Source organism: Balaenoptera musculus, chromosome 6, assembly GCF_009873245.2.
Source record: "Balaenoptera musculus isolate JJ_BM4_2016_0621 chromosome 6, mBalMus1.pri.v3, whole genome shotgun sequence".
In the NCBI taxonomy this organism is placed as follows: Eukaryota; Metazoa; Chordata; class Mammalia; order Artiodactyla; family Balaenopteridae; genus Balaenoptera; species Balaenoptera musculus.
In genome coordinates, this window is record NC_045790.1 from 106,345,635 (window position 1) to 106,358,283 (window position 12,649).

The following is a 12,649-nucleotide window of genomic DNA, read 5'->3' on the forward strand; positions in this document are numbered from 1 at the left end:
GAGAGTGACATAGCCCCAGCAAGTGACTAGCAAAACCCCATCCGCCAGAGGTCACGGTGAAGGAGGGCCTGGCCCAGCTGGCGGTCCTGGCTGGATGCCGTCCCCGGGAACCTGGGGTGGGAGCTGCACCCTGAACCCGCACCTCCGCGATGAGCGCTCTTACATTCTCCATGTTACAGACGGGGCGCTACTGAGGCTCAGAGAGATGAAAGTTGTCCTCAGTCACTTGGTTGAGCAAGGCAGGGCCAGGATTCCTGCTGGGGCTCTATGACTTCAGGCTGTGGCTGCGTCCTGGTCACCCTGAGGAGGTCCCTGGCCCCCTCTGGGTGGTGAGAGCTGAGAGGCCCAGCAGGCAGCCCCCCGCCCCAGCCAGGCCAGCAAATGACCACTCGCTGCCTAGCGCCACCTCCCCGCCACCGTGCCTCCGGGAGGTCACTCATTGGCAGTTAGAAATCTACTGTGACTTGTCAGAAAAATGAATAAATGGGCACATTATTTTTTCATTCCAGACCTCAGCATCTGTTTGTCTAATCAGGAAGGAGAGTGGGGAAGTCGGCAAGGGCTGCCGTGCACGGTTTATGTAAGTTTTCCTCTGTCAGAGGAGTTTAAATGGGTAATGAACAGGCCGTGGTGATTTGAAATATAATCCCATTACGCTGACGAGATTACAGGCCTTCGAGACTTCACAAATCACTCTTAGGGCTTTTATAGCAAACACCACCCTGTTGGGATTTTGCATTTAAGCAGAGGTGTTTGGTGGGAACACAACATGACAGGCTTAACCCTTTCCCTCTCCTGGCTGCCTTTCCAACGAGCAGGATCCTCCCAGCGGGGCCTCCAGGGAACCTTCAGGGTCAATGGCATTTGGGCCACATCAGCTGAGATGGAGGCCCAGCAAGGTTGGGGACAGCTTGTTTGGGGGGGGGCAGGTGGGAGGCGGGAGAGCCTCTCCATCACTTCCCAGCTGCATGGCCTCAGAGGGGGCTTCTCTTTGCCTCCATTTCCTCATGTGTAAAATGGGGATTAGGTGGGCATGTGGATGGACTGAGAAAGCGGTTAATAAAATGGTAACTAACCTATTCTGAGAGCTTAATAAGAGGCAGGGGGCAGGCACTGATAAAAGAACAGCGTCAACTTAACTACCTTCGCCAGCGTGGGAGGTGTGACTGTGGTCCTTCACGATGTGATTTCAGGGGTGTGTGGGTGGATGTTTTCAATTCAAACAGTTATGTATTTATTTCAGTGTGCACCAGAAAGCGTATATGCTGCACACCAAATCCGGGACTCCATGGCCATTCTTGCTTAGGATGAAGTTTAAGGTAGAGAACAGCATTAGCCTGGATCAGTATCAGGGAAAATATTTCACTGTAGATGAGATGCTATCTTGGGGCGGCCTGTGAATGGGGACTTTTGGGAAGCACAGTGTCATCTCATGGTGGCAGACATTGCGACTGTTTCCCAAACATTTGTGACTTCCCATCCTTGGGTGGTCGCACCTCTCTGTCCCCCAGGTGACTGATTCTGGCCAATGAAATGTGAGTGAAGGTGGGAAGGGACCCGTGTGCCACTTTTTTGGGTTTTTTTAAAGATTTTTTTTTTTTTTTGATGTGGACCATTTTTAAAGTCTTTATTGAATTTGTTACAGTATTGCTTCTGTTTTATGTTTTGGTTTTTTGGCCGTGAGACATGTGGGATCCTAGCTCCCCGACCAGGGATCAAACCTGCACCCCCTGCATTGGAAGGTGAAGTCTTAACCACTGGACCACCAGGGAAGTCCCCATGTGCCACTTTTGAACCACAGTATCTCATTGTTGCTGCCTATTCTCTAGCCCTTCTGTCTCCCACCTGCGCCTTTGTGGAAGCCCGAAGGCGGCTGGACCACGGCTGACTCCGCGTGATGGGAAATAAGTGCTGTGTTAAAGCCACTGAGGCCTTGGGGCTATTAGTGTCACTGCAGCCCAGCCATCCTGCCTAGTAAACTCATCCAGTCTTCACAAGGCCCCTTTGAAGAAAGTATTATTGTCCCCATCTTACAGAAGAGGAAACTGAGGCTCAAAGAAGTAAAGTAGCTCATCTGAGGACACACCAACCAGGAGAGAGCTGGAATTTGAGCACAATCTGCCCGACCCCAGGGTCTGCTCTCATAAGAGGGCACTCAGTGAGTGTTTGCTTCACAGAATCAGCTGGTGAGGAAGGACAGGGTGGGCAGAGCCGCAGAGTCTGGCTCTGGGACTTAGGGTGCAGGGTCGCAGCATAGGGCCCCCAAATCAAGCCGTCTGTCCCTGGGGCAGAGGGCCCAGGCCCGGCGCCTGTGTGCCCTCCTTCCTGGCACTGAGGAAGCTGGTCTTGGCGCTGCCGCGGCAGTTTATTTGGACTCTGGAACTCAAGGAGGGGACAGCTCGGTACAGCCGGGTCCCCTCTCAGGGGGGGCACCACTGGGGAGAACATGGTGTTCGCACAACCGGACTAAGCAAGATGACAGATGCCAACATCATGTGGCCGTTTGTCAGGTGTTCACACACCAGGCCCTGTGCGTATATTGTCTCACTGAGTCTTGATTCCAGCCCTGCAAGTTGGCGTCTTCACCCTGTTGTACAGAAGGGACCCCGCGGCACAGAGGAGTTAGCCCCTTACCCGGAGGGAGTGAGGCCGGTGAGGAGGGGCTGGGATCGGGACCCACACCTGGGAGGGGCCCCCCAGTCCTCGGACCGACCGATCCCCGCGGGGCTCTGGGACGGATGCCGCTGCTTATGCCCGAGGAGGAGGCTCGGCTCACAGGGAGGGTGTGGGGGGCTGGGGGCTGATCCCGGGTCTGCACCCTGAGCGCTCTGACCCTGAGCTGGGGAAGCCCCTGCTTTTTTCTTCTCTTCCTCCTGTTCCTCCCTCTGGAAGGAAGAGAGCAGCCCTGGCAGCACCGGCAAGAGTCAGGTGGCAGGAGCTGTGCCAGGAGCTGGGGGGCCGGTCCTGCCAGGGCTGCCATGGAGGCCGTGGTGGTCCCTTGGGGATGCCGATGTGGGTACCGGGGAGCAGGCTGGGGGTGGCGGGGCGGAGGCGCAGACCCCTTCTTCCCACCTTTGGCTCCCCTCCCCAGTCTCGGGGCCCCTTCTTCAGCCTCCGTGGCAGCCGCCATCCTCGCCAGCTGGGAAGCTCAAAAGCTGTTGATGCCGTGCCCGGTGGTGAAGCCACAGTGTCTCCCTCTCCAGGGCCACTGGGGCGGGGGCTTCATTCTCCCCTGAGAGGCCACAGCACGTCAAGAGCCATGACTGTCCCGCTCAGCAGGGTTGCTGCCTCCCCACCTAAGGCCCCCAGGCCCCCAGGCCCCCACTCTGCCCGTTGCTCCCACCGCCCGTTGCTCTGCCTGGCGCTCACCTGGCCCATGCTGGTCCCCACAGGGCTTGCATGGCGCTCGCTGCAGTGTGGCCTGGGGGTCACCTGCCACCTCTTGACCTCACCAGACTGTGAGCGTCGTGATGACCAAGTTGGGTCTTTGCTCCCCTCTGTCCCGACGTGTCCCAGTCCCTCACCTGGGGAACCAGGGACCTGAAGGGGCAGCTGGCAGGCTTTAGGGACATGACAGGGGAGGGCACAACCTTCCAGCTTTTTAACCCATGGAGAGAAGACTCAGACAGATGTCACCGTGGTCTCCACACAGCTGACGGGTCCCCCGAGGCAGTGGGGAGACTGGTCCCGGGGACCAGGGAGGAGAGGGGTTAGGAGGTAGCTGCCGTGCTGGGTGGGAAGAGGGACCCGGCACGCAGGGCTGGCAGCACAGGCCCGGGGAGTCCTGGCCAAGGGGGACCAAACAGGCCAACAAGGAAAAGCACTGACCTGAACGGCAGTGCGCCCTGCCGCTGGAGGTCTGCAGGCTGAGGCCCAAAGACCCTGGGAGGGAACATACGTTTGCTGCTCCGGGCAGGAGGCTGGACGAAGCGAGCTCACAGTATTCCTCAGCTCTTAGCTTCTTGTTCAGATGCAGAGGAGCTCCTGCAAGTTTTGGAAAACAGAAACCACTGGAAGGAAGTTTGGGCTCACTGTGATTCTGAATCATTTCAGACATTCTCTAGAAGGGTCTGCAGGGACCACCTACTCCAGCACCTGCATTTATAGATGAGGAAACCGAGGCCCAGCAAGGCAGTGCCCGGCTCAGGCCCGCAGCCACTAGCCACAGAGGGCAGGGCCCAGATGCTCAGAGCACGGCTGCCGTTCAGTCACTCTCAGTGTGTCCCAGATGGAAGGTGGGACCCTTCCAAGCCCCAAGTCCTCAACCCTGGAATGGAGGTAGTGACAGGACCTGCCAGCGGCTGGCTGCGGGGTCACCTGTGCCTGTGCGTATTTATGAGGGGCCGGCACCCAGCCTGCCCTCAGATGATGGGGCTGCTCAGTGGCCAGCGGAGGCCAGGGCTCCAGGTACCACTGCTAGGGCCTGTCAGGCCACCCAGACTTGGTAAAGTCCCCGTCCTGAGTTACCATCAGGTCCGTGGGGGCCACACTGGAGCCAGGTCAGGAGACTCGCTGGAAGGTGGAGGCAGGGCCTGCTGGGTCGCTTGGGTGTAACCTGGGTGTGCTGAGCTCCTGCTTTGTAAAGCTGGGCCCTGGGGAGACAGGTGAGAGATGTTCACAGTCTTACCTTAAAATCCAGGTATCGGGTGTGGGAGGGGCCGAGGAAAAACTGAATTTAAACAGTCTCGATATTTGGTGGACCTGGGCAGTGGTTAGTGCTCCCCTTAAATTATTCCTTCTAGTGTGTGTTTCATGTAAATTGCACATGTGCTGTTTCAGGATATGAGAATGGTGTTGATTTTGTAACTGAAGGAAGTGATGATTTCAAAGTCACCCTGGAGTGAAGAGGGTCATCCTGTCTTGCTCAGTATTAAAGGAGGCCCACGGTACATTTCAGAGCCGCTCGGCACCGCATCAACTGCCAGCAAACGTCACCGCCCAGAGCGATTCATGGCGGTCACCGCCCTCAGCAGTATGTGCGCAAGACTTCAAGAATTCAAAGAAATACGTAAAAGAAGGTGCTTATGATTTTTATTTTAATATTGAATATGTCACAAGATTTAATGACCAAATTAGTCATTTACATTTTTCAAAGATATCTAAATATAAAATTGCTAAAAATTCAAATACAGATAGCAAGCTACAAATAATATTTCTTTTGTTTCTGGGGTGGGTAGGAATGGAAGACATTAGAAAAGGGTGCTTCTGTTGGCTGAACAAAGATCAGAATGAAAGAGGAATTCATTAGGTGCCTCTGTGCAAACGGACCCTCAACTGTGAGAGGCTGTTTCAGCCACGTCGCTTCCTGTACAATGATTTAAAAAACTTTGAAATGCAGGTCCTCAATGAAACCTCAGTCCGCCATCTTGGCCAGGGCCAGTGCGAAAGGACGTCACCCTGGGAGGGACCCTGGAGAGGCTGGCGAGGACCACAGAGGCATCAGGTGTGGCCAGAGGGGTGGTGTCAGCAGATACCTGATTCCTTGCCCCCCACCCCCTGGGAGCTGGACCCCTGGCAGCAGCTCCTCCCGCCCCGCAGTCTCTGATGCAGTGAAAGCAGCACTTCCTTCCTGCTCAGACCAGGGGGCAGGCACTGTGAGGAGAGGAGAAAGGGAGCCGAGGCCCCTCCGAGACAGCACTGCAGAGACTCTTCCGAGTCCAGGAAAAATCCACATGCGGGTCCAACTGTCAGCTGAAACTTAGACTTGTTATTTAAGAAACGGAAGAGACCACTTCCGGCTGGGAGCTCAGTGTGACCCCCACTTCCCCGAGCCCCGAGCTTTACATGCAGTCCTGCCTTCCTGAAATCAGAGGTGCTGGGATGAGTCGAGAAGAGGAGGCTTCTGAAGGGGAAAATGGCGCAGCCTTGGGACACACATCACTCGGTCCCCTTCCTAACTTTAGTAAGATACTATCCTCAAAGCAATGCACTCATTTAAACAAATGGCATAGTTAAAACTATTGACTAAATCCTAAACATTTCTTCTGAAAAATCGAGCCATAGCTTTTCCAATCTGCCTGTTCAATATGGGAACAGATTTTAAAGAGAATAACATAATCAATCCTCTGCCCCAAAGAATGGTCCATCATACCAACCATGATAAAGAGTTTATTAAAAGGAAGAAAAAAAAAAGAACCGTACATTTTTGTTCTTCGTTTAAGAAATTTGATCAAGTTGCAAGGACATGTCTGGGCATGGCTATGTACATCTTCGGGCGGGGCCGTCAGGCAGTGAAGGTGGCTGGGCAGCTTGTGGCTCCTCTCGGTGTCGTCCGGCCCCGGGCACTGCTAATCAAAGCCATTACCACTCAGGGTTCGGTCCCGTGGCAACGTCCCCAGCTCTGTTCTAGGGGGTGCCCCCCCTTCCCCAAGAGCCCAGCAACCCTGTCCTCGTGAGGCAGGGGCTGGCCTCCCCGAGGACTGCAGGACACAGGGTGGGCTCTAGGGCCACCTGGCCCTGGCAGGCAGGCTCTGAGCTATGGCAACAGATTGAAGCGGGAGGCCAGTGTCATTGTTGCCCTGATTTCTTTTCCTTCTGGAAGCTGAAGCTTGTACGTCTGTTCAGTTTTCTTTGTTTCTGAGCAAAATAGTCAGCCCGGGCAGTGCTTGCTCGTGATTCCAGGATGTAGTTAACCTAGAAAGCAAGACGACACGGCCCAGTCACTTGCCATCCACTCTGCTCGCCTGGGATGAGCAAGGGAAGGGCCTGCCCTGGGCTGGGCGCCCTCCGGGCCCAGTGTTCCCCTGTGCATGGCATCCAGTCACCACGGCAACCCCGCAGGCTGGGACCGGAGCCCGCTGCACAACGGGAAAACACGCCTGGAGAAGACACGAGGCTGGTACAGGCCTTTCAGCCAGTGGTGGAGATTTTCTGATTCCAGAGCCCGTGGTCCCTCCCAGAAGCCTGTGTACCGGGCTTCCTGGTTCTGCCCCCAGCCTGCCGTGCAGCCCTGGGCTCGCACATAACTTCTCTGAGCCCCCTCTTCCCTCGTCTGAAAGACAAGGACGTCACAGGGATGAAAGCCACACTAAAGCAAGGCTCTGTGTTCAGCCTCCCACCAGCAGGTACAGAGGTTCCAACTGGGGTATGTTAATGCTCACAAGCACCCCACTAGCTACGGCTCATTTGATAAAAAAGGAAAGTGAGGCTCAGAGAAGAGGACCAAGCTGCCCGGATCACCGAGAGGTCAGGGTCAAAGCCGGGAAAGGTGCCGTGGGAACTCTGTGCAGGATGCACAGCCAGCTGCGTCCCAGGTCCCCACGTTGCTGCTCCCACCTGGTTCTCTTGGGCTCTTTTCAGACCCCCCATGCTGGACGGTCACTGTCACCGTCACCTTTGGCACTGAGCACCTGCCTTATCTGAGCCTCACCCCATGTTTGATTCAAGGGGCAGAGGGAAAATTAAGACTTGGTCCCTGTCCCAAGGACCTCACGGCCTAGTGAGTGTCCAACAGAACAAGTGTGACAACAGATACAGAAGGAGCAGAAAGGAATGGGGAGAGTAACTATCGGGGACATGTGGGGCAGGGAAGGCTTGTGGAGGGGATGAATGAGATGGGTTTTGAGAGACAAATAGGAGTTTGGGGTATACAAGGGGTGGGGAGAATCAGCATGCATCAAGGCACAGCAGTGGAACACGGCAAGGGGGTGTCCATGAACTGCAGAAGCTTAGGGGCCAGTCAAGGTGAGGCAGGGAGGAGCCAGGGAAGGGCAGCAGTGCCGTGATCAGACCCGCACCTGGTGCGAGGATGAGGCCCTGGCTGGGTGGTGGTGGCGGTGGCAGCAGCAGCAGCGTTCCGAGTGCTTTTCAAGGATTGAGTCATTTAACCCTCACAACAGCCTTAGGAGATGGCTGCCATTGTTATCCCCATTGTACAGAGGAGAAAACTGAGGCACAGGAATGATAACGTCATTTACTCGAGGTCACAAAGCTAGAAAGAGTACGCGCCAGGACCTGGACCAGCTCTTCAGGCCCCGGGCCTCCTCAGAGGCCCCCACCCCCTCACCCCCTCAGACCCGGCTCCTTCCACTGCCCCAGCTGCCCTCTGGCTGGGCCTTTCTGAGAACAAACACTGTTTCTCTTCAACCTCAAATATCTAAAAGTTATGACTAGAACCCTGAATATTCCTGGCTAGAGAAACGAGCCGCCCCCTCTGTTGATTGTACTCTGAGGACCACGTGTCCCGCTCCCGGAGCGGGAGAAGCCTCTGCGGACTGAGAAAGAACCGAGGTGCTCCGGGGAGGCGGTGCGGATGCCTCGCCTCGCGTGGGGCTGGGGCTCTGCCACGGTGTCCCCTCCAGACTGTCTGCTCCGATAGTCGCCGGCAGCAGGCGTTAAAGGCTGGTGTGTGAGTACAGAAGGCTTGACGCGCTCGGCCCGCTGCCTCGCCAGGTTACCAGCCGAGAGCAATAAATCATGAGGCCTGCAGGGCCGGGGGACGATTTGGGGCACTAGAGACAATGCATGGAAAGAAGAGGTTTATCATTCTTAATAAGAGCAATCTTTGGGTTCGATTGTTTGCACACTCAACCAATCTACTGTTTTCAGTGTATATTTGGCACATGTAACTTGACAAAAGCATTTTAAAATGATCCTCAACAGGCCAACTATTTCCTAAATTGATTATCTTCAGTGCTTTGTGATAATCACATAGATAATTTTAATGGAAGATTAATGTAATAATCAGAAGATAAAAACGCCCTTTGGTCTGCCATTAGCTGGTTAATATGCTGTGGCTTAAAACTTGCACAATTTTATGCACTATAGAGTGTTTCACTTTCAATGCATTTTACAGCTTAAGGCATAAAAATATAGGGAGTTTTCATGGTCAATAAAGTCACAGCCTCCATCACTCGATCACGAGAAGAACCCAATTTGAAGAGTCCAGTGATTCCTCTGAGATTCACCTCGAAGCCTGCAGAATGAGGGACCACACAGGGCTTAGCTCAATCCCACCTCGGGTGGGAAGGGGCAGGTCTGGGACTCCTCAGCTTGGTTCAGGATGAGGCTCCACCTGTATGTGCTCTGTGGCCTTGGGCCTCTTTTTCCTCGTCTATAAAGTGGGGATAATAATGTCTACACTGGGCAGGGCAGTTGCGAAGATGAAATGAGATAATGTACATAAAATGTCTTGTATACAGTCGGTGCTCAATAAATGGGTCCTATGGGGAAAAACACAACGAGATAAAAATAACTTGATGGAGAGTTGCCTGCTTGTAATAGTTTCTTTGACGTTAGCCTCTGGTCCTTATTTCCTCCTTTCAGTTTCAGTCTAAAGCTCTTATTTTATGTGAAACTCCTCAATTCTAGAACCACCACATGTATTACTTGCGTCTAAGACCGACCTGAGAAGAACCTCTAATGGCAACATTTCTACCAAGTGGGGCCTCAGTCACTTGGTGTTGGTGCAAAGCCCCACGAAGACATTGGGAATGGCAGATCGGGCTAAGTATTTAAACTGCTTTAAAAATCAGAGATCGGAAACGTGAAATTTAATCTTCCATCAGGATCGCGATCATTAGCTCTCTAAATAAATCAGGCTGGGACTTCTCCTGGAGTCTTGTGCACGATGTAATATTTCTACAAGCATTTTCATATGAAAACAGACATTTTAGGGAAGGTGATAGGCCTTGGGGATTTTGCAGAAAAGCATCTGCTTCGAGGGAGCATTTGGTCCTGGAAAATGATTTCTCTGCACTTGTTCTTCCACAGTCTTGCACTGAAGTCATAAACCTGTGTTTCTGTCATCAATCTGCTGTTGTGAAAATTATTTTGATGTCAAACACAGGATTATAATTTTACTAGAATCCTTCTGAAGTCTTGAATATTTTAATGCTGGCTACAAAAAAAAAGGCCAGGACTTCCCTGGTGGCACAGTGGTTAAGAATCCGCCTGCCAATGCAGGGGACATGGGTTCGAGCCCTGGTCTGGGAAGATGCCACATGCTGTGGAGCAAGCTCGTGCGCCACAACTACTGAGCCCGCGTGTCACAACTACTGAAGCCCGCGAGCCTAGAGCCCGTGCTCTGCAGCAAGAGAAGCCACCGCAATGAGAAGCCCGCACACTGCAACGAAGAGTAGCCCCCGCTTGCTGCAACTAGAGAAAGCCCGCAGGCAGCAACGAAGACCCAATGCAGCCAAAAATAAAATAAATAAATAAATAAATAATAATTTTAAAAAGGCCAGCCCTGACGGGGTAATGGAATATTTCTTCACCTGGCCCCCGAGTGCGGCACGTGCTCCCTGGGCCGTCGGGGGATGCGCTGGCAGGTAACTCCTAGCTCGCTGCTTTCAGGCACTCCAGGCGGGCACTGTCCCCTGCCTGTTCCGAGGGGCTCCAATCCGGGGTGGTCTATGAACCCTCTGCTTTCCATCCAACTGGTCATGCTACTCTGTCTCGGCTCTAAACTGTCCTCCTAGCAGCTTCATTCTTTTAATTCTCATCTACTACTTTTGAAAATCTTTTGAAGCCATGAGGGACTTTGCCTCAAAATGTTTCTGTGACACAATTCCATTTCATCGAAATCTCCTGTTCAGCTCCTTAAGTCTGTGCACACCTGGGAGCACAAGTTCTGGAATCCGCCAAACCTGGGTCAAGTTCTGGTTCTGCCTGTCACAACCCTGGCTAAGTTACTTTTTTCCTGAGCCTCAGTTTTCATCTAGAAAATGGGAATGACTGTATATCACTACATCATAGAGGTGTGAAGGTTCCTTGAGACAGGACAGGTAAAGTGCCTGGCCCAGGTCCTGCACTTTGTGACCCCTCAGTATATCTTAGTACTTTTATTACTATTACTTGACGACACCTACTCTTAAGAAGATAACAAATAATCACTTAGGTAGCTTCACTGTACCATTTAATATTTGCTCTAGCAGCTAATATTAGCCTTATGGTGGGGTAGGGCAGGGTAGGTACCATGATCCCCATTTTACAGGAGAAACTGAGGCCCAGGGAGGTGATGTGACTGGTCAGAGTCACACACAACCAGGGGTGGAGGAGCCCCCTCTGGCTCTAAGCCCTGTTCTGCCAAAGCAGTTCTGTTTTCTCTGTCTGGTCATTCTACATAAGATTTGGCTCAGAGAAAGGATTCTCAGTTTGGAAGAGTCTGAAAATCACTAGTCCAGGGCTACTCAGAGTGTGGTACACAGATGGCATCCTGGGCAGCACCTGAGAGCTTCTTAGAGACACAGAATCTCGGGCCCTGACCCATATTTCCTGAACCAACGAGACCCCACGGGAGCTTTTCTCAGTCCGACGCCACTTTGCAAAGATTCTGTGTGGCTTGGCCCCTGCAACCTCTCTGCTCCAGACACACAGGCTTGGGTGCAACCTCCCAGCCACACCACACTCGCCCTGCTTCTCTGCCCCATCACAGGCTGCTCTCTGTGAAATGTCTTTTCTCTCTCCTCACCTGGTAAAATGTGTGCTTTTCCATCCATCCTTCAGGGCTCAGCTCTCCCTGCCTCCCTACCCCCTGTACCAAGTCAGTTTACTCTTTACACATCCATGGGGCACCTTGTGACTTATTTAACAGTCTTTTAAAAATATTTATTTATTCATTGGCTGCATTGGGTCTTTGTTGCTGTGTGCGGGCTTTTTCTCTAGTTGCGGCGAGCAGGGGCTACTCTTCATTGTGGTGCACGGGCTTCTCATTGCAGTGGTTTCTCTTGTTGCGGAGCACGGGCTCTAGGTGCGTGGGCTTCAGTAGTTGTGGCACTCAGACTCAGTAGTTGTGGCTCGCGGGCTCTAGAGTGAAGGCTCAGTAGTTGTGGTGCACAGGCTGAGTTGCTCCACGGCATGTGGGATCTCCCCAGACCAGGGCTCAAACCCGTGTCCCCTGCATTGGCAGGTGGATTCTTAACCACTGCGCCACCAGGGAAGTCCCTCTCTGTAATTTTCTTAACGTCTGTCTCCTCTGAAAGAGGACAAGCTCGCTGAGGGCAGGGACTGGGTCTGTCACTGCAGGATCCTGAGTACTAGCCTGGCACACAGAAGGTGCTCCGTGAGCACTGTTGAGATATGGTAACAGACAATTCTAGCATCAAGCCGGGTATGTTTACAACAGGTTAATTATCGTGATTACTTTAAGGTGTCTTCAAACAATAACAATAATTTCCTCAGAGTCTGTTCCAGGAACCTCAAGGAGCTCCTGAGTGGGGTTGGAGGGAAATAAATGGTACATAAAAAGAATGAATAAACACACGAAGAAGCAGGATTATCGGGGGACTGGGAGGAAGCTGAAGGGGCTTCTGGCTGACTGAAGCAGGTGCAGAGCAGCTGACCTGCGGTGTGGCCCAGGCCTGGGTGCTCACCAGCCGGGTGACCCGTAGGCAGTGCAGTGACCCTGCAAAACCGGCCCGGGAGCCTTGTGCAGTGCTGGGGGGGAGCCGGTCCTGCATACTCCGGGTCTGGGCCGAGAAGGAACACTCACCTTGAGCACGATTTCATTGACGGTAGCAGCGTCAGATTCAAAGTAGAGGTGTTTATAGTCGTGATTGCTTAGATACGTGAGTTTAAATATCGCGTGACCTAGAGGGAGAGAGAAAAGGCAGCGTTGAGGGGGCTCTGGTGGGTTACCTTGGGGGAGGCCCCCCATATTCTCCTCTCCCCTTGTCATTTCAGTTCCAGCGAGAGCAAGTGGAGGCTGCAG

At 53.2% G+C, this 12,649-nt stretch overlaps 1 protein-coding gene across 9 annotated transcripts in view; it reads right to left on the minus strand.

Moving 5' to 3' along the window:
- Window positions 1-6,088: 6,088 nt before the first annotated feature.
- MAPKAP1 (MAPK associated protein 1) overlaps window positions 6,089-12,649 on the minus strand; it is a 237,572-nt gene continuing 231,011 nt past the window's right edge. For 8 of the 9 annotated variants that reach the window (XM_036855298.1, XM_036855302.1, XM_036855294.1 and 5 more), the window contains 2 exons: window positions 12,431-12,528; window positions 6,089-6,633 (listed from right to left, as the gene is read on the minus strand). In XM_036855298.1, coding sequence (XP_036711193.1) covers window positions 6,508-6,633; window positions 12,431-12,528 — 224 coding nt within the window. In that variant the 3' untranslated portion in view covers window positions 6,089-6,507. The remainder of the gene's footprint in view (window positions 6,634-12,430; window positions 12,529-12,649) is intronic. The other variant, XM_036855300.1, reaches the window with a different exon arrangement.